This window comes from Protobothrops mucrosquamatus, unplaced genomic scaffold, assembly GCF_001527695.2.
Source record: "Protobothrops mucrosquamatus isolate PMUCROS unplaced genomic scaffold, P.Mucros_1.0 scaffold468, whole genome shotgun sequence".
In the NCBI taxonomy this organism is placed as follows: Eukaryota; Metazoa; Chordata; class Lepidosauria; order Squamata; family Viperidae; genus Protobothrops; species Protobothrops mucrosquamatus.
Window position 1 is genome coordinate 676995 of NW_015386789.1, and position 26164 is coordinate 703158.

General features: G+C 38.9%; 3 protein-coding genes and 1 non-coding gene across 4 annotated transcripts in view; 1 reads left to right on the forward strand and 3 right to left on the reverse strand.

Moving 5' to 3' along the window:
- SMPDL3B (sphingomyelin phosphodiesterase acid like 3B) overlaps positions 1-3131 on the reverse strand; it is a 7290-nt gene extending 4159 nt beyond the window's left edge. Inside the window, 4 exon segments of the mRNA XM_015816589.2 lie at positions 806-817; positions 1431-1572; positions 2064-2277; positions 3036-3131. Coding sequence (XP_015672075.1) covers positions 806-817; positions 1431-1572; positions 2064-2277; positions 3036-3096 — 429 coding nt within the window. The 5' untranslated portion in view covers positions 3097-3131.
- Positions 3132-5051: 1920 nt separating this feature from the next.
- On the forward strand, positions 5052-12429 carry RPA2 (replication protein A2). Its single transcript, XM_015816590.1, has 9 exons — positions 5052-5169; positions 5669-5754; positions 5837-5938; positions 6738-6851; positions 7186-7260; positions 9511-9624; positions 9893-10006; positions 10739-10833; positions 11580-12429. Exons 1-9 carry the CDS (start codon positions 5154-5156, stop codon positions 11662-11664), a joined length of 801 nt encoding a protein of 266 aa, XP_015672076.1. The 5' UTR covers positions 5052-5153; the 3' UTR covers positions 11665-12429.
- Positions 12430-16556: 4127 nt separating this feature from the next.
- PPP1R8 (protein phosphatase 1 regulatory subunit 8) lies at positions 16557-24547 on the reverse strand. The gene is made up of 7 exons (XM_015816591.1): positions 24461-24547; positions 22492-22552; positions 19793-19946; positions 19420-19640; positions 18463-18607; positions 18051-18115; positions 16557-16938 (listed from the first exon to the last, which is right to left on the reverse strand). The coding sequence occupies exons 1-7, from the start codon at positions 24532-24534 to the stop codon at positions 16585-16587; spliced, it is 1074 nt and encodes a 357-aa protein (XP_015672077.1). The 5' UTR covers positions 24535-24547; the 3' UTR covers positions 16557-16584.
- On the reverse strand, positions 21629-21796 carry LOC114922603. Its single transcript, XR_003810444.1, has one exon.
- Positions 24548-26164: the final 1617 nt, after the last annotated feature.

Here is a 26164-nt window from a genome sequence, read left to right on the forward strand (position 1 = left end):
TGGACTCAAAATTCCTTTTTCCATCAAAATCTGAAAAGGGGTACCAGAGATGGTATTCCTAGGCACAGAGTAATCACAGTGTAACTTTTTTCTGAAACTATATTAATTTACAAAATGTGGACCTAGACAGGAGAATCACCGAACAAGGAGATCAAGTTATAGATTGAAATTAACCAGGAAGGTACTTTAATTTTATCAGATGGTAAATTTATGTACTTATGGAGCTGAGCATATGGAAAGCCAAAGCAAAAAGGATTCTGAACCATAGTGAATCTACTCTATATCTCAAGTGTATCTCAACCTTGGCCACTTTAAGATGTGTGGACTTCAACTCCCAGAATTCCTTAACCAGCATGTTGGCTGGAGAATTCTGGGAGTTGAAGTCCACACATCTTAAAAGTGGTTAAGGTTGAAAAACACTGCTATATCTGGAAAATCAAACAACCGTATGAAACCATAGCTAGGATTTCATATGCTGTCTGCACCAAGTCACACTATGGAGATTGGGCTACATTTTTCCCCTAAAGAAATATATCGGCATATGTAAATTCTTCCCATTATCCTGAAATAGGAACATATTTCTTGGAGAAACCTGAGAGAAGAGTATATACAATCTTGTCTATACTTGCTGCTGCTTACGCAACATATTCTCAGTAATCTTCAAAGACAAACATTCTGTTATTTTTCTTGCACAATCTGAAACCTGTATGATGGCTATGACTTTTGAAATTTGCAGCCTCAAAACATTTGGAATAAGCAGAATGGGAAGGTTATTCTGCTCCTGCTGCTTAGTACTAATTTAGACTATGAGATTTTTCTTTCCAAAAGTGCACGTTACATCTAACTTTCTGAACTTGAAAACTTTTGGAACTTTATATAATCTTATTTTTAGGACACTGAAGACCACATGAAAGCAAAATACATATGATTTAATTTAATTAATCAGGAATATAGAATTGGCTAGTAAACAATCATTATGTTTCTGTTGCACATAATACATTAAAACCAGATGGGATAAAAATCATCCTCTTCATTACTGTAATATTTTTTCATTCAATTTTTCTATTAAGGTGATATCCAACATATTTGCAACCCTGTGGAAATATTCAAATCCTTCTGTTTTCTAAGATCTTGCTGCTACTTGACTGGCTACAGCTAGCAAAACAAAACACAAATTTGTATTTTTAATGTTCTAAACATCATCTCAGTTTAATAATAATAACCTAATCTAAACATCTGGCTGTGCAACCAACCATAACAATGGCAATTTAATAAAAACTTTGCACCAGAACACTTGAAGAACTTCACAAAACCATCACATGTGTACCCCTTTCTGTATGTTTTTTTCCAGTACATAGGTCTTATATTAAATGTATCATGTTAACTTTTATACAAAATGTAAAATGCTGCATTTTGTTGTGGTCTTTCACAGGACTTAGCTTGTTATTGCCCACTTATTCTACTATTTTTTTACCTGGAAAGACATGTCTGATTAGGTTAGTTAGCTTTTTTATTATTTCCAACACTGTTTCATCTCCCAGCTTTTCATCTGGCACATGAGGAGTATCATCTCTAGAAAACAGCAAAAACACATTCTAGTAAACCCCACAGATACTAAGCATAAACCTAGATAAGCTACATATAAGAAAGAATAAAATAAGTATTCATCCCAGGTCTCAACTGTGATTGAAATTAGCCTAACAAGTGACTAGACTAAGAGGCAGGGAGACAAAAGGGATAGAAATCTACAAAGACATACAGTAGGTGTAGGTATTCCAATCCATTATCTCTGTTTTATTCTCAACCTCATTAAAACAATTTCTTCCATCACAGGCAACATGCAGCTACGGGTGGCATATAAATTTAATAAATAGAAAAGCTATCTCTCTTGAACTAACATATTCACATATTTGCATGGGAATCCTGAATGGTTATCATATTCAAGTAAATTGTTAAGCGGATGAATGAACAGCTATTCTTGAATGGTTAGCCAGCTAAGGGGTTAAATAAAAGTTTGTTTTGTTGTTTACTACATGGCATAGGACTCATGCTTTTTTTTTTACCCAGTCCAAAGAATAAAGTCTGGATCAGGAAGAATCTTCTTCATGGCATAAATAGAAGAGTTGATAAGAATCCAGGGAGAGTCACACAAGTAATCACCCCAGGTTCCTGCACTGATCACTGGCTGAGTGCCAGCAGATGGACACACCTTCAAGGGATCGGAGGACTTTTGATACTCTGGGTCAAGATGAAGGTCTGAGATATGCCAGAAGGAACCTGCATCAGCAGACAGAAAATTCACAATAAAATGATTCAATATTTGTTTCAGTTTTTGTATTCCCCAGAACCAATGTTCCTTATTGCAGACAACAAAATGTCTAGGACTGTTCCTGTGTAATTGCAAGCTTGTCCCATGCTTGCCAAGCCCACTCTGCAAAATTATTCATCCTCTTGTCTTAAACTAACTTTTTTTCTTGGATTTTGAGTGGTGTGTCTGAGCCGCCCTCCAAAAATTAAGTACTGTAGCACCATAGTCAAGGAATGGATGGGGCAAGGACGACCCTCGACTTGATTTACAGTATGTGTGGTTCAAATGAGTTCAATGGACTGAGTTAATTATAAACACAGATCAGCCCCTTAAAATGAAGACACATGTCCAAAGGGAGTCTCTGCATACCAAATATAAAACATAAAACAAGTAGAAAATATTAGCGTTTGCAACTAAATCTTTAAAAGGCTCAGTTTTGCCAATTGAATGGCAGTTGCAACAGCGCAGAACTTAGCCAGTTTCTCTTCATCTGATCTGCCAGAAGAAAGGATACAACTAAAAGCAAATCGATTAAACAATGAATATGATTACTTCTGTGTAATGTTCCTCTTCTGTCATATTAAAACAACGATTTAGTGGCAACTCTTGAAGAAGCTCCTAGGGTGGTGCCCATATCCTGTTCTAGTGTTGCCTCCTAAAACTTATCATCAAATTGCCATTCTTTAAACAGACAATTTTCCCAATTAAAAAAAACCCTGGAAAATACCTGAAGTGGCAATTACATTTCTGCAATGCATCAACAGCAATAGAATCTTCCAAAAGTCCATTTTGGTTTCGTGGCCAACAAGCACCGCAGATCTGCTTTCTCTTCTGTAGGTGTAGCTGTGGCAATCCGTCAGCCTTTTTACTCTCCTCCCCTATATCTTTGACTGACGGCTTACTGGGAGAACCAACTTGGCATCAAAACTTGGCATCTCTTCCAGCTTAGCAGAATTCTTAGAAAATACTTCAGCAGTGTATTATTTGAAGGAAGGAGCTGAGGTTGTTGGGTGTGTCAAACCTTATATTACAGTATTTGCAAGCCTTCAATCTGTTACTAAGGTCTTTGTCATTTGACAAACTCTTTGCTGACGTAGCAGGATGGAAAAGTTTGTTTTCTGGCAGAGAAGCTTTGGTAGGTGGGGAGAGGCAGGTGAATATTCAGGTTCTCTGCCAAAAATTAATCAAGCAGCCCAGATTGATCTAACTTGTTTAGAAGAAAATCTCTCTTTTGGCTGCTGGATCAAAATAAGATTTCTAGTGTTACAATTCTGTTATTCCACCCTGAGCCATTTTAAAATAGAGGTGCTACGAACACCAGTAATAAATATTGATTTTGCTTGTTTGTTTATTTATTTTGAACATACCTAATACTCCTTCCTCCTCCTATTTTCCCCACAATTATGTAGATTTGGGGTAGAAGCTAGACATGCTGCTGCTCAAATTAATTCCATGAAATTTTACTTTTGAACTTTATATAGTCCCTTTAAAATTGAGTTGGGCAATGAATAGATCAATTCAGGAGTTCACGGTTAGCCTGTAGTCCATCACATCTGGAGGAAACCAAGTTGGGAGGTGATTTCTAAGTCTTGTTCAACAGTTTACTTGTTTATCCAAAATCTTCCCTAAAGTGCCATTTGCAACTGACTTTCTGAAATGTAAAACTTGGCTGCATCTTTTTCTGGCTTTTTCCAAGGCATGGCTTGCAGCTGTCCACTTATTCTGGCACATTTGTATCTTTATTTCAACAAAAAGATCAGTGCAGGAATGCTTCAGACGCCTTACTGACAGGGAAAGATGCAGTTCTAATCCTCACATTTGGAAAAATAGCTAAGGGGTATATTAAAAAAAACAGGTGCTAAAAATAGATGTTTTGTGCTGAAACCTTTTCAGACATTTGAAATGCTGAGGTAAAAAGAAAAGCGTCCGGAAAGTTGGGAAGGACCAGGAGAAGTTTCTACAAATTTGTGTGCAGATCCTCTTTTTTTTATAGAAAATAAAGTTGAGGCATTCCCCAATTTTATATTTAAAAAACGTGTTTCATTAATCACCGGTTTCAGCCAGTAAGCTTCACAACAGACCTTCATATCCTCATGTAAATAAACAAAAGAATGCAGAGCTTATCTGACTCTAAAAAGGGATAAAACCTTCAATTAATGAAGGTTCGTTAATGAAACTAAAGTGCCGCGGTTCTGCAGATACTTTCGCTTTTCGAAAAAGGTATGGCCAAATGCCAGGGAAATTGATAGCCACGACAGAAGGGTATGTTTCCCAGTAATAAACAAAATTTCCCAAATAAAGTCTTACACACAGGAACTTCAGCTTCCTTCCTATTTTAAGAAAATAGCCCATCTGACCTGGCTGGGGGATACAAAGAGCTGAAGAAACCACACATCCATAAAGAAATCGCTTAGTTAAAGCCGAAGTAATTCACTTAGTAAAGTCCCCAACTTCCCCAGAACTACAATTCCCAGAAGATCAAATCTTTTGTGTACCTGCTGAGAATTCTGGGAATTGTAGTTGCGGAACTACAGTATTTTCCATACGCCGTTCTAGCCTCTCTCTCTCTCTCTCTCTCTCTCGGGCGGCTTTTCTGCCCCTCTCCAGACCCGCTCCTCAAAAGTCCCGCCCCTTTCGGTTTCCCCATCAATCGATTGGTTGGGAGAGAAGGAGGAGGTGGGAAAAGCGGGTGGTAGTGACAATAGGTGGCCTATCCCGAGCGCCCGTGCTTGCGCGCGTGTCGGAAAAAACGCGCGAGGGCGAAAGCGAGCTGTTCGTGGGTGGGGAGGAAAGCCGGAGTTCGTTGCGGAGTCTTTCCAGGCGTGGGGCCTCCAATTCCTGCAGCATGTGGTCTGGTCACGGTGAGGGCGGATAGCGGGTTCTTGTATGCGGGAATTCGGAAGGTCTTCTCCTCTTTGTCGGAGCAACTCCCATCATCCACAGCCTTTTTTTCTTTCGTTTGTCGCCATGATTACATTAGCCACGATGACATTTATTTATTCGTTGTATATTGCCGCCCATCTCGTATATGTGATCCTAGGTGGCTTACAGTAAAATAAAATTTTAAAATATGCATAAAATAAAATACAGCCTCCAGGCATTATTATAGCATTGTGTAAATGATGAGATTAAGTAATAGGGTCATATCTGGCAGAAATACCCAAGCTGTCTCAATTTTCTTCCCCCGCAGACTGTCATGACTCTCGTGATATTTTTAGTTTTGGGTTTTATTTTAATATTTATTGAAGAAAAAAGTAACATAGAATATATTTCTATGCACTTTTGCTGCTTTGGAAGAATTCAGAGACTTAAAAATGCAAAGAAAAATGTTTTTTCATATTTTTTCTATTATTTTTCCAGGAGGTTATGACAGCAATTATGGCAACTATACACAATCACCTGGAGGATTTACATCGCCTTCTGCAACCCAAGGCGAAAGAAAATCAGTATGTACTTTTTTTATATCCAATTTATTTTCTGAAAAAGTGACAGTAAAAGAATTATAGTGTAAAAATTTCATCTTTGCAGAGGTCAAGGTCACAGAACATTGTTCCCTGTACAGTATCACAACTATTTTCAGCTGAACAAGTGGATGATGTTTTCAGGGTCCGTGAAGTTGAACTTTCACAGGTAATTTTCAAAACTGCCTTTATTATGTTTACATTTTATTATAGATTTATTATATTTATTCAGTTTGTATGACTGCCCATCACAAAAAAATGACTCTGGGTGGCAAAGAGTATTAAAATAAATTAAAAACATAATTCCATTCATGAATACAAAAATTAAAATACACAGCAGCTGAGAAGATATCCCAGCAGAGCCGGGAGTCAGGATCCTTCATGCCCTTGGGGTCCCAGGCCTGGGCAAAGAACCCATGAAAGGCCAGTAGGGTCTAATCTCCAGAAGGGTGAGTGCTGTGGTAGAAAAAGCACATTTCCTGGGTCCCGCCAATCTGCATTTCTTGGCCAGAGGGATCTGGAACTTGCCCATCCTGTCAGACCCAGATAGGATGAATAGAAACAATTAGGGAAAGACAGTCCCTAAAGTAACCTGTTCCCAAGCCATGAAAGGCTTTAAAGGTGACAGATGGCACCTTGAATTGCATCAGAAGCACAATTGCAGCCGACACACCTCACAAAATAGTGGCGTTACATGCATTGAGCAACTGGCACCATTTACTATCCATGCAATCACATTGCATATCATTTGAAGCTTCCGAACATTGTTCCAGATTTTAGTTCTGCCAAGATTGCTATACAAAGGTTTTATTTAAATGTTTCCTCTCTGGCATGACAAATTTTCATTTGATTGTGCCAAATCACGATCCATTCATGGTACATACATTTGTGTGGTTAATTAAATACAAGGATTAGTAGAAAGAGCCATGTTACAATCTATTGAGATTTGCTTCTGTTTCATCATACAGGTTATTATTGTGGGCATAATCAGGCATGCTGAAAAAGCTCCAACAAATATTCTCTACAAAGTGGATGACATGACTGCAGCCCCAATGGATGTGAGGCAGTGGGTCGACACTGATGTAAATATCACGTAGGCATCAATAGGCATGAAAAGAGATAGTATAATGTGGCAGCTATAGAACTGAGGAAGCTCATGTTCAAATCCATACTCATTTTAGAATAATAAAATAAAAGGGAGAGCCACAAATGCTACTTGACTTATTTGGAAGGAACGTGGATTCTAAATGTATTACGTTTATTACAGAGTTTGCAATTTGCTTTCACTTAGCTTTGGTGTAATACAGTGGGGTAAAGTAAGATAATGGAATCCTGGAATTCTAGGTTGAGTTGCATTACTTTGTAAAACATTGCTGACAAATGCCAAGAAATCATTGTCTCTTCTTTTTATTCAAGGAGGAGGGCAGTGAAAATGTGGTTGTTCCACCAGGAACCTACGTGAAAGTAGCTGGTCATCTGCGATCTTTCCAGGTAAGAGCCATGGAACTGAAACATTTGAAAATGAGAATTGCCACATAGTGCTGGATAATTCTGTTTTATCAAAAGTACTGAATTAATTTTGAGCTCCCCCAACAAAATACATTTAAGTGCTGTCCTCTAAAATCCTCTTGTTATATCTTTGAATGTCAGATGAGAAGATAGCAAGTAGGTTTGTGCTTGTGACATGTTTAATTTGACAAGAGTATTCCTTGACTATTGAGAATCTGTTTAAGACATTTTTCTTTGATTTCGAGAAAGTAAAAATGTGTTTACAGTCCGATAGGTATGTTACTTTCCTTTTTTCACCATTCAAATAAATTAACTATATCTTCGATTTTACAAATTTTATTAATTTTTCAAATAAACATATGGACAAATAATACAAATATGGTGCATTTCATTAGAAAAACAAACACATAAAAAAGCCTACTCAGTAAGTATTCAGAAATAACCAGCAGTCCCCCCCCCCTGCATCCACACTCCCTCAACCTTCCTACCTACTTCCCTCTTCCTTCCTCCTCCTCTTAACCACGACCTCTCCTCTTTCCTCCTTTCCAACTATCCTACACATCCCATCACCTTCTTTTCCACCACCTCGGATGCAGTTTAGGGGTACTAGCTGATCATCTCTTCTTAAAGACAAACATTTATATTTATAAATACACCAAATTTTATATAATTCTACCCCTTCATCCCTTTCCCCCCTCCCCCCCGGACTTCCCAGAACTGAGTACAGGGATAAATACATAACATCCCAAGTCTAAAATAAGCTATCCATTCATAATACAAAAAATTAACTATATCTTAAGCTAAAGTATTGCTTATTATTTAAGAACTTAGTTACTAGACAAGTTTTCTTTCTCTGTCATTTTGGAAATATTGCTGTTGTTTGCCTGACAAGGAAACTAGTTTGGTTTACAGCAGGGGTCTTCAAACTTGGCCCTTTTATGACTTGTGGACTTCAACTCCCAGAATTCCTCAGCCACGCCTCAGTTAATGCAAACCAAAGCTTGGTAGGTTGTGTGAGCCAGAGCACAATATAGCTATAGAAAAATACAATGTATTTTAAAAAAATAATTACAAACAGTAGTGAATTGGACTCATAAATTCCTAAGCATGAGAATAGGAAAGAACTTAAGTAAGCATGTGTAAAAGCAAAACTGTTTTTAGAAGTAAAAGAATAATGTCTTACAGAAAAGACATTGGTCACCTCTGAAAAATTCAGTTAGCATTCTAAGGTAAGTATTATATAGGAATTTATTGTTTTACATTGTGAATATAAAATGATTTTATTTTCTTAGATTATAATGTTAATAAACTTAATAATCAGGTCTCTTTTCCTTAAAAAAAAAAACTTGTTGGCAGAACTAGGAAATTACTGGTTAAAAAAACTCATTTTGTTCCCAGGTAATTTTGCCAACTTGTTAGAATGAGCATCACTGGCTGTTAGAAAAATTAACATTGGTATGGGGACAGCAGAAAATGTTTAAAGATAGATACAGTGTATCAAATTCATTAGAAATATTATTGAAGATGACAAAAATGTATAAAATTAAAGTATTCTTGCAATACTTTATTACTTAGAATCCTTAAAGAACAGAAACTTAAAAGACAAACCTAAATTTTTAGAAGAGTCTAAAACAGTGGTGGCGAACCTATGGCACGGGTGCCAGAGGCGGCACTCAGAGGCCTCTCTGTGGGCATGCGTGCCGTCACCCCAGTCCTAGGCCTTCAGTTGGGTTTTATAAAACCTTTTCGCTTTAGGCCTCCGCCGCCATGTGCAAAAAAAAAAAAAAGGTTCAATCAGTCAATATCAACTTCTCGTGGGAAAAAAAAGATCTTGCAAAGTTGAAATTGATTGATTGAACTTTTTAATCCCACCCAGTCTGCCGTTACCACCGCAGCTGCGCCCACCCAATTGGCCACGCCCACCAAATTGGCCACACCCAGCAAATGGGCCACACCCACCCGGCACTCGACGATGCATAAATGGGTTTTGGGGTGCAGTTTGGGCACTCAGTCTCACTGGTCTAAAAGGAGTGAATATTTAATAAGACCATGCACAGTATTAAAAAAATATTCTTGGCCTTTTTTTTTTTTTAAAACACATTGAATTTGCTGGTATACTTATATGAAAAAGCTTGTTTTTCCCTATTATGTGAATATTTGGAATTTGTTTTGAAAAGTATATCTGTTGACCGCCTTTGGCAAAAAATGTTTAATGTTCTTTTAAAATTCCAGAACAAAAAGAGCCTGGTTGCATTCAAGATTATGCCCCTGGAAGATATGAATGAATTTACTACACATCTGCTTGAAGTTGTCAACGCACACATGACCCTCAGAAAAAGTAACACGGTATGTGAGGAAGTAAAACACACTTTAATTCAGCCTTTCCGTATGCCTACCCCTGGCCTAGGCAAACTGGCTTGCCATCCTAGAAGAAGCAGTCTTAATATATTGAGATGGTTCCAGGTTGTGGAAGGGGGCAAACTGATTGAAAGTTGTAGAGAGCTTTAACAAATGGCATTGTTTCAGGTGGCTAGAGCCCAATTTCTATTTTACACATGCAGAAATATACATAATTACCATAACTGGCCATTGTTTTTTTTTCCTTGACTTTTAGCCCCAATCTTCAAAGATACCTCAGTCCTTTGGTGTATTTGAGACGAGCAGTATGTCAAATGCCAGAGGAAATGATTCCTTGACAATGCATGGTCTTACACCACACCAGAGTCAGGTATGTCAGTTACCAGGTCACAAATGAAGGCAAATGTACATGTCACAAAATCGAATCTGGGTCGGTCACCGGGACCAGAGGTTTATTCTTCTGAGCTTCTGGACTTGTGCTGGAGCCCATCTTCAGAGAACTTCTCTCTACTGGAATATGTGTTTTGGGCTATTCTGTGAGTCGTGTTTATGTAGTGTCTTCCTGGTTGGTTGGTACATTGATGGCTGGCGATTGGCTATTGTTTCCTTATGCTGGCAAGCTCTTGGCTCCTAAGTACCTGATAAGCTGGTGGTAAATCAGCACTCCTGTTGACTGACAAGGGGCCCGTTTCCCAGGCTTTAATCATTTCCCTGTCTATCTTTGTACCTTCACGGCCAACAATCTTAGTAGCTGCGAAATTAAATGTGTGTCCTTGTTTAGTGCAATGTGAGGCTACCAATGAGTTCGGGTCTCCTCTGACCGCTCAGTTGTGTTCTTGCAATCTGGTGGTTAGCTTCCTCCAGTTACCAGGCCAATTCTGAGCTTGGCAGCAAAAGTAAAACTCCATACAGCTGAAGAAAGACTGTTCATTTTTATATCACTGCATGTTTCCACTCTAGAAGGTTGAAAACAGAAACTTGTGTATTGATGTAACTTTGCTGTTGTATAACTAATAAGGCTTTTTTTGTTGCTAACAACACTTACGTTAGATCTATTCTGCATTTGCCTTTGAATAACTGTGTGAACTCTTGCTTTTTGAAGGTTCTGAATTTGATTAAAAGCTGCATGACAACTGAAGGAATAAGTCTTCATGATCTGAAATCTCAGTTGCATAATATTAATCTACAAACGCTCAAGTACGTAACAGAATGGGAAACTAGGCTTTTGACATACTGGGCTGTTGGTGTTCCTATACCGAAAGGAAGGCATATTGATTCCTTTCAAACCTGAAGTCTACACCTGTGGTAGAGTGTCCAAATCAAAATTAGTTTATAAGGATAAGGATAATGTACACTAAGCAATTTTTTTTTACATTCTTAACCCTTTTGTATTTTATGTTTGGTTCTTTCAAAGCACTTTTCAGCATCATATTCTCTCTTTTGGTAATCTATGTTTTGTTAATACTGTACACGAAAGAAAATGCCAGGTCATCCAGGGCATTTCTGGATATTTTTCTTATTGTCTGACAGGAGCTAAATTTGGTGTGGGATTATGTAAGATCAAGAAGTTGCTCTAAAATGTTACCAATAACTGTTTTTCCCCTCAGACTTTTTGCTCCTTCTTTCTAAGCTGCTTTGTAATATTTGTTTTGGAATAATCAGCATGCTTTGTGTTTTGGTCAGAGTTTTTAGATTTTGCCAGGTTTAGATATAAGACAAGGAATTTGTCTTATAATGACTTTGACTTTATTTTGGTTGGTAGCACCTACTGTGGCAATTTTAACTATATTCTGATTGGGTTTGTATGATTCACCCTCTTCATGTGATTTTTTTTTCTTGTTATATTGTATATAAAATGTATATTGTTCTATGCAGTTCTTTAGTTATAATAAAGTTTAAATTTTAAATTTTACTGAAGTTATTTTTCCCTTCCTTCCATTCAGGAAAGCTGTTGAGTTTCTTAGCAGTGAGGGACATATATACTCCACTATTGATGATGAACATTTCAAGTCTACAGATGCTGACTAAGTTCTGACTGATTTATAATAATCTGGGTCCAATGTTTTATAAGATCCAAGACTGTTTTGCCTGATTTAAGTCTCAAAGTATTTCTTGATGGTGACACATAAGACTGAATGGGACATGGGCACATATCTAGAACAGATGCCTCTATCCAGCTGTTTTGTGGAGAGGGGGAATGCCATGGTTTAAGACTCTTAACTTTTTGTGCCTTTTTCGGTTAATGGAATCCTTTAAAAAAAGTATTTTTTTACTAATATGGCAGTAGTTTATTTGCAGTAGATATTCAGTCTAGGATGATTTACATTTCACAGAAATTCTGGAATGTCAGGATGTTTTAATTTTGCTCCAGCTTCTGTTTTCTTCTGACTAAATATTATACTATGCAATTTTGTACACCAGAACCCCCATAACTTTGTATAATTACACTATGCAGTCTTGTACAATATTGGGTTTTTGTCTAGCTCAGAAATCATACTTACATAATTATGTAATTTAATTTTGGGATGGATTCTTTCACTGCAAATAGTAGGTTAAGATTTATTCTTAGTTTAACAATTTTATTTTAAATTCAGGAGCAGAATTAACACATATCCTGGAATCTGATTTGATTATTCATACAGAAGTGTAACAAGCACATACAGGGACATAAATGTAGATTACATACTCAAATTCTGGCTGAGAATGTAAAGATTTTTGAAAGTTAAGATGAAAATGCTAACATCTAATACATGTAAAAATATAATAAAATCTTGCTGTTCTGAAAATATCCTTGTGTGATAAGTCTCAAAATATGTTAAAAGAATAATGTAAAAGCTTGGTTAGAATTGCAAGACCAAAATGCCACCATTTCAGCTCCAGGGATTCAATGATAGTTATTAATTTCTTATGGTTATACCTTTCAAAACACATGTTCTCTTTGATTGCTTCTCACTGAAGTTTAAGTCTTCCTAATTGTCAAAAATTGGAAGGTAGATTTTTTTTAAAAAATTGAATTCTATGGTTTTCCAGAACACTATTTCTTAGATTTAAAACCTGCCTTTCCTCCATGAATTCAAACAACGTATTTACCTCTCTCGTCTACCCCCCCATGTCCTCAACAACCACCCCATGAAGAAAATTGAACTGAATGCTTTGTCTCAAGTCACCTGGTAAGTTTCCATGAATGAAAGTGTATCTTCCTGTCCAACTCAATATTTGAACCTTTATTGTGATGGAATGTGTAAGGAGATGGGTTCCGAGGACGGAGGGGGTGCATTCCAGAGTAGAAAGGCAACACAGTTTGGATGTGACGTGTGAGAGGAGGCTGAAGATAGCCCCTCCCTAATAGTTCACAGAATATATGGTAGATACAGATAGACTGCAGTCTGGCAAGATTCTGCCTATAGATGTGGAAACATTAAAATCACTTACTTGGGAATGTGCCGTTTTTGTGTGTCCACGTGCCATTTTTGGTTTCAGACATGGAAATTATGTAGGACTGTCTACATGCATCTCAGTTGTTCAGACCGAGAGCATTTGCAGCAGTGCAAAGTATCTTGGGTTGGCCCAGATTTTAAATAATTTCTCTGCTAATACTTTTGCATTCTACCACTCTTCTGGTTTGCCCTTGTCCTTTATCTTTAGAAGGGAAGATCCCCCCCAAAATTCCCATGGTATTGAATTACTTTATCAACAGCCTTATCAACAAAAATTGGTATCCCATTTGTAAAAAGTAGAATGTTTTCTGCCCTTTATGAACTACCATTTTCATTTTGAAGCAAGACGTAACTTTTTCACATCTGGCACACAAGTACTTCTCCATACATGACATCTGTTCCAATTTCATATCACCAAAACACTTGGATGCAGAATATCAAAAGACATAATTTTTACCAGTAAGAGGAAATCAAATATGACCTTGTCTCCTTGGTTTATTCTGGCTGGTAGGGCTCCTGCACGAATATTCTAGTAGAATATATCCCAAGACGAGATGCAGATGTTCTAAAGTACGGCAGGAAAAGATTAATCCAAGAAAGGATTTAATCCAAAATAATCCTTTCTAGACTTCCTAGAACAGGGCTTTTCAACCAGTGGTACGGATACCACCTGTGGTACATTGGCACCTGGTAGGTGATACGCGACCATCCTAGAAAAGTGGTAGTGGGGGAGGAGAATGAGCTGAACCGGTGGCAGCACCGCACAAGTCTGAGTGAGAGATGGCAGGAGCTGTAGGGCTGTCAGGGCTCAGCGGAAGCGCCAGGATCAGCGCCAGGCTGTGCTGGAGCTTGGCGCTGATCCTGGCGCTTCTGCTGAGCCCAGAAGAAGCGCCGATCAGCTGGAATGTTGCAGCCTCTCCAGGGTCTTGTGATTTACATTCAGATGCTTGGCAACTGATTCATATTTATGATGGTCACAGTGTCCCAGGGTCATGTGAAGTGACCAAAACCTGATGCAACCACCCAGCAGATGGGCTTTAATTAATTCTCAGAATTAATAATAGGTAGTCCTTGTTTAGTGACCACAATTGCAATTGGCAACGCAATCACTAAGTGAAGCAGTCACCAAGTGAAACCATGACTCTGCCTATGAACTTACTTTATAGCTTTCCTTTTACACATCTGTGAAGGTTGTAAACACAAGGATTGGTTGTAAAGTTACTTACTCATCATGTCATAAATGATTGTTAAACAAGGACTACCTGTATGCATTCAATATCAGTGACGAAGAACAGCGTGGGACTATTACCATTATATTCCACTTGAAAGCTTCCTAGAAGCATTAGTGCAACAGAGTGTAATCCCACAAAACACTTTCATATTCCTTTTATGATTTTAAAAACATTGTACACTGCTTTAAATATTCTCATTAAAGAAAGAGCAAGGTTAAAAAATATTAAATAAAACGGAATGGAAATTAGGCAGGGTAGTTTTTACCATGAAATCTGAAAATACAAGTTAACTCTCCATTTGGCAAAACAGTCATTTAATTTACAGTATAATAAATGTTACAGATAAAAAGCTCAACAGTGTGAAAAGGCCTATTACACAAATGTACAAATGTCTGTACAGAGCCCCACACACTTAATCCCTCCCCTCCCTGCCCCAATTTCAGCCAAGCTTGGCTTCAAAGAACTGAAAAGACAAGTTTGTACTATCCCAGGAAAGTCAGGGGCCAATGCCAGCGCACAGTAAACTCCCAGGAGATGTGTTTTGCAAGAACCAACTACTTTTTCTTAAATCTTACTTTAAAATCAAGCAAGGGAAAGTTCAAGTGTTTTAAATTCATCGCAACTTGAGCAGGTACCCTCACAAATTAAGAAATCATTCCACAGCCTTGGGAAAATTAATAATCCAGAGAGATAAAATTGCAAATGAAATGAGAGGATTTGGAGTATAGGACACAAAGTTCATTAGTCATTAGCAATTTCTTCCAAGAATTATGTTACCTAACATAATTTTTTAAAATTGCATTTTTAAGAGGCCTAACATAGAAAATGAAACAGAAAATCAGATAGTGGAGAAGTATTCATCTGCTAAAGACTCCAATATGATATAATCCAATATACCACTGGGCGGGGGGGGGGGGGGGAAGCAGTTGTTCAGGTTGGGCAGAGACAACTACAAAGAATTATTTGGCCCATTTTGCAGGAAGATGCAGTTTTGGATAACTGCAAAGTTTCCAAAATGACAACGATCTTCTATCTTAGCTCACTCAATTTTAATAAATATCACCAATTTTAATTGGGGAAAGAAAGTGATATGGTTAATTTCCCCAGTGAAATCTATTGGACAAAGTGCTTGAACACATGACACCTGCCCATTATTGTGCTACAAAGGATTGTGAAGTGCCCCTAAATACCCAGAGTCTAGAACATCATATGGGACAATATTCCTCCAATTTGGGGATACATTCATACATTGAAATCAATGGCAATGTCTTGCTCCAAATATTTGGAACAGGAATGAATATCTTTAGTTTTGTTTAGTTAAAAAGAAATTAATTACAGAATGATGGAGCTGAGTTTAAACAATGATTTTTTAAAAATGCAGTTTGATGTGAGAACTTGGCTGACCATTCTTGGGCTCAACTCCAGGGTTACCCCATTAAGGAACTGCTTGGGGAAACAGCATTAATCTTAATTAATTAATATGGTATGTGAAAATCATACAAGATTATTGCTGAATATTTTTACTTCCTGGTCCATCAACATAGTTAAATGTGGCTATTGGGTAATTCTTGTTCTGTTAAGGATTGGTCATAAAATCTAAGTTTTACTAAATCTGAAATGGTCATAATCTTTTCTCAGTGGTTCCAATCAAGAATGTCAAAAAGCAATTAATTCCATGACCATTTCATTTGGTTTGCAGTCATCAAAATGATGGTAGTTTACCTTGCAAATGCAAAGGGTTCTACCTATACTAAAAGCACTTCATAATCCTGAGATACAAAGCAAAACATGGTATTTGATTTATATGAAAACTATTACAGACGTGCTTGTCAAAATACTATGTAAGTGTCAAGAAATTCTGCTGGGGCTGGGTTTCTTTTGAGACCAGTTGACCCAAAAAGAAAAGAAAAAGAACTGGGACACTTATCAGCAGAAAACCACCTGCCATTTCTACAGCTGCAACATAAACACAAGGGCAGTGCCCCTTAAATGCATGAGTAATGCCAGAATAAAAGTAACTGGGCAACTGTAATGTCTGGTTAAATGAAAAAGAATCTGCCAGGTAATGTGGTTCCACAGGCAGTGAGAGAGATATTTTTGCATTTCATTTCTTAGACACCTTTTGAACTCTTCTGAAGGTTGGTTGTGTAAGGGAGTCACAAAACCCCACAAAACCCGGCTATGACCCCAGTCTGAGAGTTGTGGCTGCACTTGTACAGTTCCCCCTTGCCCGCCTGGCTTCTGGCTCCTGCCTCCCGGAACAGACTCAGATTGGCTCTTCAGATCAAGAGAGAAGGGGTCGGCTTCTTGCCTGGCCATGCTTCTTTTGCGTATTTCTTTTTCTTGGGCTCATTCACAACTTCAGGATTAAAGACGGCAGGGTTGGGAGCTGGGTTCATGGCAACAGTGGAGGGGGCAACTGGAGTCAAGTCCACGTCTGGGGCAAGATTAGGATAGGGCATTGGTAACCCCCCAATGAGCGCTGTGCCGTGAATGGTGTGGGTCTGGGCACCTGCCTCATTGTGGGTGGGAGGCAGGCCTCCATACAGTCCTCCACCATAGGGAAAGTTCTGCATGCGACGTGTTGCAGCCTCATCTACAGCCAGGGAGCCAGAATTGTCCATCCGCTTCTTCTGTCGAGAAACAAAACACATGGAATTAAAATATGGCCCAAATACAAAGACATTTAGTAGAATCTGTGCTTTTGTGAGGAGGTGGATCCCCAGGAGGGAGGGGGTGCGTGCCAGAGGAATAAGAGGCTACTCAGCCCAGATATCATATATAAGAGGATGAAGACAGCCCCCCCCCCAAAAAATAGTTCACAAAAGTACACTGTAGTTCAGGAATATCCAAACTTGGCAACTTTAAGACTTGTGGACTCCCATGGCTGGCTGGGGAATTCTGGGATTTGAAGTCCACAAATCTTAAACATTGCTAGGATTGGACACCCCCCTCTGTAAATGCAAATAGAGTCTTCAGTCTAGCAATATTTTGTCTATAGGTGTGAACAATAAGGAACTCAGCTCGGAAGAATTAACACATTATTCTTGGTTTTGGGCCTGACAACTTTTCACTTTAAAATACCAACTCCTCATTGTTAGCAGGGTTAAAAACAGAATTAGGTCATGAATTTCAGTTCCCTCCACTTTCCATTTTTATCAAGTCAAATCTAAACCTATTCTCTCACAGTTGTAACCTAGCAGCTAAAACCTCACACAGAACTATTTTAATTCACAGCTGAGAATTTGGTTCTCCATGAATCTATTTCTTCTTTAAAGTTAGCTAACCCTGTGTTCAGTGCTGTGTGGGTAGAGCTTAATTTTTGACTATTACTGAAGAAATACTTCTTAATTTGCACGTCAAAGCAAGCTGTGAGCCATGGAAATGAATCTTGATTAAAATGTCTTCCTGGCTATGCAGAAAAGGAAGGGAGAATGAGGGCAATGATCTATGTTTCTGCAGTCTAGTAACCAAGAAAAATGGTTGTTATATAAAATGGAATTCAGAAGCTTTTCATCTGGATGATTTTTATATTATATTTGTTATTTCAATAAAAGATTGCTGATGAATTCATTTTTTTTTCTGTTCTATCAAAATCTAATCTTATTTCTTTACATACTAATACTGACAGTATATTTGTTCTGATTTAGCAGTAATAAGAACCAAAGTGTTTAGTTTAGGCCCATATTACTTTAATAAAGTAAAGAGCCATGTCAGCTTTATGTTTCTCAATTCAGTTACATACCTTCACTGGAACTACTGCAGTCTGTACCATGTTTCTGAAACGTCCAACAGAAGGGTCCACGTCCTCTATAGGAGTACAAGAGATTGAGGTATTAATAGTTAATCATAAATGAAATCTCAGGAGTATATTTAACGCTGAAGGAATTTAATACAAATCTTTTCAAAAGGAAAGGCATTACCATTATCTTCTTTAGGAAAATATCTATATATTGATAGATGCTTACACACAAGTAACAAGGCAGGCAACTTTCTTTAGGAACAATATATAGTTCCACAGGGATTGGTGATGTGGTACCGTCCAGATGATTTGCACTATAATTGCAACTCTTGATCATGATAGCCAGAAGGGATGAGTTGTAATTCTAACCATCAGAAGGGAATTGGGCTGCTTATTCCTGGCCCACATTACTCACCTGGGTTAATGATTTCATCATCATCACTGAATGTTACTCTTGAGTTCTTTCGTTTTCTTTTTGGTCTTTGGATATCCAAATTCCCTTCTTCTATTGTCAGTGTGGAAATCCTCTTGTTATGGGCCGTATTGAACTCTGTCAGGTTCTAAGATGTCAAAGAGAAAGATTGCTATTGCAGCACAGGTTAAAGGATTAACAGTTTGGGGGGGATGAAAACTGCTATAATTTCCTACTCTTTTGTGGCAGTGATCTTATGACATCTCTGGAACAGACAGAACTTGATCCTTTTGTGGGATTTACTGGGGCGGGGGGGGAAGAGGCATTGTAAACCTTGGGGGGGAAATATCCTGGCCAAGCTTTTGGGGAGAATATTGGAGTTTAGAATATGGCAAAGCTTTAGGAATCCATTCTGATTCTTAAAATCTGTCACCAAAGTGTAATTTTGAAAAAGTCAGCCCCACCTTTTTTTATAGGGAGTACCACTTCATTTAAACTCTAATCAAGAGGAAACCTCAATAGGGAATTAGAGCAAACTTGAGCAGCTCTTGGCTTAGCCCAGGGGTCTTCAAACTTGGTCCTTTTATGGCTTGTGGACTTCAACTCCCAGAATTCCTCAGCCAGGCACGCTGGCTAAGGAATTCTGGGAGTTGAAATCCACAATCATAAAAGGGCCAAGTTTGAAGACTCCTGGCTTAGACCAATAAAGAAGATATATATCCCCAACTAAAACAAGCAACAAGAATCTGGTTGGAAGAATTTGGTCACTATTACTTTTCTCTTCCCTGGGGCAACAATAGCAAATCTGTCACATAGGAACCTCTCTCCCCACTTTTAAGAATAGCACAGTTTTACTCAGGTGCTCGTGCCAATCACCGTTCAAGCCAAAAGGTCTCTGTTCCCTTCACAAACTAGATATGCAACATGGGTACCACAATACAGGTAAAACACGGTGCTCACATCTAACTCTGTTTCTTCCTCTGGCAGACCAAGCAAGCCCTTGAGTTCATCGTCTTCGCTGGTCATTTTCTCATCTCCTTTCACCGCCGAGGGCAATGTCTGAGGCTTTTCTCTCAGGGTGTAGGCCCGCGTGGAGGCACCAAAGGAAACCGTGGAATCAATGGGAATCTGTTGTGGCTTATGAGGCTCCAAACGAATATGGCCTAAAAACGTGCCGTGTGCTATGCATTTTAGAATAAGGAGGAGAGGAAAAGCAACAAATACTAATCATGTTACTAAAATATTACTTAAACCATAGTCCCTTTTCTAAATTTCAGTGTGTTCCTCCCTCTTAAGCAGTGCTGCACTGTACACCCATTGTTTATCAACTTACTGCTGTTGAGATCTATAAGAAAAACTCTCTTCAGATGTTTATGGTAGACCAAAGCAGCATGGACCCTAGAGCATGACTGGTGATCTATGGTAAAGTCGCACAGGTCGGGGTTTCTCCCAAAGAGATAGTATTTCTTCTCATCGATGATCAGTTTCTATAACAAGATATCAAAGACAAATGGGTGGATTTTTTTTTATTGGGGTGTATGTGGGGGGAGGCCTATACTTTCTTAAAATCATGGGCCTGGGTATAAAAAAGGGGAGAACCTCATTATGCCATGAGAAGAAAAGGCAACCCAAAAGACTAGCAACTGAAAAATGTGCCACTTGTGGATAAGCCAACCCTTAAAATTTTCATGTTTTAATTTTCACATTGGCTTACCCACAGGTGGCCAGTTTTCATTGTATTTTAGTTAAAATTTTGAGGGTTGGCTTATCCACAAGTATGTACGGGTTCTTAAAAAAAATTATACAGTCAGATTACAATAGAATTGGGACTAGAATTTCCATTGCTAAGCTACATGGTTATAAAGCATGACATCGTACGACCTCATTGCTTAGTAATGATAATCCTGGCAATCCCAGTTGCCATTGTAACTCTAGGACTGCACCGGTCATTAGTCAAGGACCTGGTATGACCATGATGTAGGAAGGGGCAGAAATCCCAGGCAAGTAAGCCAGTGGGTGAGACCTTCAGTTAAGAGCTACAGGAGGGCGGATGCACTATGGAATATGGGTGGCTGGGAAGATGCTGCAGGCAAGTGCTATGGAGCCCAGGTGTGTCAGTGAAGCAGGAGCAACTTGCAACCTCTGCTGGCTTCTCCACTGACTTCTCTTTTGTCTATCTGTCAGGGAATTTCGCAAATGGCAACCACATCATCATAACTTTTGCTGCTGGTCAAGTCCTTGAATTGTGATTGCATGACTGCAGGGATGCTGTGATGGACTGGTCGTAAGGTCCTCTCGTTCAGCACCATTAAAAATGTGAATAATTGCTAAATGAGCAGTCGTAACCCAAGGACCGTATGTTTGTGTCCATGTGTGTGTGTGTAGATAGTCCTTGCTTAATGATCACAATGGGGACTGGTAACTCCATGCGATTGCTAAGTGAAAGATCATGCGACCATGATAGATTTCTGTCAATTCTCATTTGGTTGTTAAGCAAGTTACCATGGGTTGTTAAAAGAGACATCATTGACTGTGACTTGAGATGTTACAGACTGTGACTCGGCTTGTTGGAAGCCAGTTGTAAAGCATGCTATTGATCACATGACTCTGGGGAGGTTAAACAGCCATAAATGTGAGGAGTGGCTATAAAGTTACTTTTTCAGCAGTGTTGTAACTTCAAACAGTTGTTAAACAGGGGAGCCATTAAGCAAGATCTAGCTCAGGGATAGGGAACCTTGGCTCTTTTATGACTTGTGGACTTCAATACCCAGAATTCCTGAACCAGCCATGGTGAGTCAGGAATTCTGGGAGTCATAAAAGAGCCAAGGTTCCCTACCCCTGGTCTAGCTGTATTTGCAGATAAGGCAATCCATGAATAAGTCAAACCCAATTTTGGGAGTGTATTTTGGAACTTAAAAGTCTTGGTTTATCTGCAAATAGATAAGGTAATTAATCAATATACAAATTTATTAATGCCACGTGACACTGCTTTTCAGCATGGGACAATTTTTACTATCTAAATGACAATGGTACCTGCAAAAAAAATAAATCAACTAACATAGTTGAGCAGCTCTAGAAACAAATATAATAAGGAAGCAAACTGATGTGGGAAAGCAGAAACGCTAATAATTTTTTTGCCATTCTTAAAGGCATCAACCACTAAAATCTCATTTGTGCCTCTGAGTTATAACCCGGTGTGATTCTCCACACATAGAGCTTAATCACTTCATGGCTTAACTTTGATGTTGCACTTTTTAGACCCAGCCAATCACTAGTTACACCTTTGAACTCTAAATGAGAACTAAGGCATAGATGGCTTGGTTAGTATCAAGTGCTTAAGAAAAAGCGAAATAGCACCATAATTTATAGTTACACATTGATAATAGATTCTGCTTAAGAAGTGTTCCATCCCACTTTTGGGATATTTGGACAAACCAGAGAGAGTTGTCAGAAAATGCATGAGTCATTTGCTCAGTCTTTATACTGCTCCCTTCTTTCTTTCTTGTCACACTGCAATTAAACCAGGAATGATTCAATTAATTGTAGCTTTCAATTACATCCAAATACAGATTCTTAAAGTAGTGGCAACCAAGGTTTTCTGGTTTGGAAGAGATACAGTATTGCAATAGAGAATGAACAATATAAGAATGAAATACCCAAACACTGTCTAACCAAAGACATGAATCCTGAAAATCTGAAATCCTGCAAAAAAACAGATTTCTGCACAAAAATAATCTGGATCCAAACAGTGATCCAAATTATTAAAACAATAAAAGATATGGGTGCACATTCACACCTAATAGTGTAAAAGCATCATTATCTTTGAATACTTGGATGCAAATAGTCAGATACCAGTCCAACAGAAAGAAATTCAGATGGCTTGCTAAAAATAGCCAAGACAAGCTGAAACTAAAAAAAATAAATAAAAAATTAGATATTCAGCCTTTCTTTTTGCCTGTGATACGTTCTATAGCTATCCAATTCTGTATGTCACCTGGCTCATATTTAAATTTTCTGCATCTATTTTCATACCTCAATAAGTTTGTCTCCTTTGACTACATCCAAGTGCAACCCTGGTGGAGGCTTTCCTGCCCTAGGAAACAAAAACAAGAAAAATATTTTGTTTAAGAATACTTAAAGTAGTCATTGGAATCTATGAAGTTATCAACAGATATAAAATGACCACAAATTGCTCTGACAGGGAAAACCTGAACTTGGGCACAAAAAGTCAGTTATGCTCAGCACTGATCCAAACATTTAGTTTAACTGAGCATTCGTGAGTACATTTTAGATATATAAAAAATTATGAATCAACGGCCTTAAGATGGTTGCCTCAAAAGGGGACTGAAAATTCATTAATTTGGGCCTACAAATCATCAAACCTCCAGTTCATTGGGAATATGATTCCAGTTGTTTGGAAACAAAACTGGTATGTCCTATTTATGGATTTCCTGGAAGCATCTGGAAGACCACTGTGAGAAACAGCATGAATCAGAATGATTACTTTGCCTTTTGGCGACAGCATCTACTTGGGAGAGATTATTTATTTACTGAATTCAGCATATCAGGAAACAAATTTATCTACAAATACAGTCTTACATATTTCTGTGATGTATAGGATTATATGCTTGATTTAGAGAGGATGTGGCTGTGAGACAAAACTACATAACATGACTACATAACTACATAACATCTCTTGCTCAGATTTTGCCTCTGCTACAAAGTATTTTAACTTTTGTGCTCACCCAAATCTGCTACAAAATGAAAATTAACAGCTAAAACTGTTAATATATGTTAAGCTTTTTGAACACTCAACATTTCAAATGCTTATTGCAGTTATTTTTGGATGCACATAGTTACCACTACATAAAAAGACACAATCTCCAAGGCTGGCGTCAGAGTCCCTGTTGTGTTCTGTCCTTAGTTAAGGTCAAAACAATGGGTATGATATAAATGATTATTTTGGTACAATATAGACTTTTTATCTTTGAAACACCAATCTCTCACTCTCTCTAAAAGACCTTGGTGGATATTGTATTATAAAATCCTTGAGCACATTTGCATTTTTAAGGCACATTTTGACAACTCTTCAACTGCTGCTTTAATCTCACTTTCACATTTTTTTCTGTAAAGTCTAGCAAATACACAGGGAAGACTATGATGGAAAAATTTAATAATTATTATTTAAATCACATAAGTGACACATTTGATAGCCTTCACTATTGTTATTAAAATGCAAAACCTTGCTAGCAAGCTGAAACTCAAATAACCTTTCTACTTGACAACTACTTTGATCTAAGGAATATATATTTGTATATTCCAGACTTCAGTCACTACTCTGTCCACTATTCAGATTTTTTACAACTGAGGCAAGATTTGTGTCCAGATTAAAACAACCCCAAATGAATGTCCATGCTGCCTAAAGCAATTTCCCCGCCACAACCTCATTTTGTAGGTTTATATGTAGGACTTCAGTAACATACCTAGGATGAAAGTATATTTTGATTTCTCCCAGGCTCAGAGATTTTAAAGAAAAACTTATGTCATTTGTCCATACTCAGCAGCCCTCTCTCTCTCTCTCTCTCTCATTTCACAAAGACCGTTCAGTAGCCACACAGCCTGCCCTTATTTATCATAGCGCGTCCTATACTGAACTTCTTCGCCATCCCTATTCTGAGGCACATCAATAAGCAGTAAGTCCTCTGCTCATGACCAGAGGCATCCTTTGAGGTGGAAAACATGTGTTCTGCCTAAGCTAAAAGCACTCTTTCTCTCCCCTCCATCCCAAGTATTTCACATACGAAGCGCGAGACTGCAACGCTCAAAGGACCAGTCCTGAGGATTCCCCTCAATCGGTTCTCCCTTCCAGGGGCTGCTACCCCCCCTCCCCGGGCCCGCTCCCCTCTTTTAGGATGCTGCTCCGCCTCCCAAGGAAAAAGCAGTCCCCCTTGCACAGCAAGTCGCTTCCCCGCTCTCCAACGGCACACGCCCCCACCCTCACCAGGTCGGACAGTCAAAGAGTGGGAGGCTACCGCCACCGCCGCCGCCACCGGCAGAGTTTGCGTTCGCCGCCATCTTGTGACTGCCCCCATTCAGCTGGGCGCAGGGCACGCCGGGAAGCTGGAAGACCTGGCGGGAGGGCTGCGATCCCAGCATGCATCGCGCCCAAGCGGGCAGCGGGCATGAGAGGGAAGGGGGGAGGCAAGCCGCAGAGGATGGAACGTATCCTATCTGAGCGCGAGCGCGGCGTTCGGGGTGACGTCACAACGACGCTCCTTTAAAGAGCGGGAACGCAGAGCCGTCGGGGAGGGAGGAGGCCATTTTATACTCGGGGGTTTCGAGCCGGCGGGGTGAGCTCGCCTCTTGTTTGGGCCGAAGTCCACGCACCTTCTCCTGCAATCTGTGGCGGTGTTGTTTTTTTTTTTCCCTTTCGGGCATTTTTTTCTTTAAAAACCTGCAGCTGTTCATTATTACATTATACTTACACGAGAAACGTGTACGTCACAAAGCGTCCCACGGGCGCTCTTGCCTTTTAAAATCGCCAGCCCGTTTGAGGGGCGGCGAGAGCCTGGGTGAGGTCTCGGCTGATTTTGGAGGAGAAGCAGAGCAACGGGCAACCTGGCAAGCCTCGCTCGTCCTTTCAGGAGATTTGAGCTATTGGACTTGAGCCGGATGCTGCCGAGTTAATTTTAGAAATGTTGATCCGTTAGTCCTGTGGTCTTGTCTTTTTGGGGCTGAATTCATGCAGCGTCCTAGAACTAACAGCTGCATTTTCACGGTAGTACAAAAAAACCATGTTTCAAGTATTACAAAGTCCATCTTGTGTGGCCCTCAGGTTGGTTTTAACTTGGTTTGTATTTTGTGCCTTAATATGTTAACGTACCCTGGAAACGAAGTCTGTAACCAGGTTAAACGTGAGTGCAGCCACTATCGGATACTTGGATGAATTCGCAAGGTTGTTAATTCAGGATATTTACAAGATAGCTACACTTTGTCTGAAGAGCTATTGCAAACAATCCAATTTAAACTCATCCCCCTGTACGGCACAACTACACTACCATGCACTCATGTGTTGTATGTTGTGCATATAATATGCATGTATTTCCACACTTTGTGTGTGTGCCTTGGCTTCTGGCAAATACTGAAGATAGGTCCTTGCATTTTCCATAGCAAGCTTTTTCAGAAGTGGTTGGTCATTGCCTTCCTAGCTGGTTTCTTACCTAAGGCCTAGAGAACCACCCCAGTACTTTTAACCATTATGCTGACTTTCGTTTGCACACTTGGCAAAAACAAATCTTCTGGTGAATGTATCTTTGATCAGTCTCATTGCCTTCTGACACAGATACATTTACTAACAGCAAAATTCTGTAGTTTTCCATTATCAATTGTTTTCTGGTAATTTAGGATCTCTTGAAAGGAAGGTGGGCCACCAAGGTTATCAGAGTTGCACTGGTATTTAATTTGAGGTATTAAACTTGTAGAACTTCAATTGTGCCAGGAAAAAACCCACAGGATCTCCACAAATGGATTTTTCATCTTTTTATAAATACAAATTTGTATCTCAAAACCATTCTAGCATTCAGTAGTGTTCTTTTTTTATCCTGCTTCTTGCTCTCAACAGTCAGAATTTATATATAGGTAGTCCCTGATGTATGTCCACAACTGAGTCCAAAATTTCTGTTGCTGAGACAGTTGTTAAAGTGAG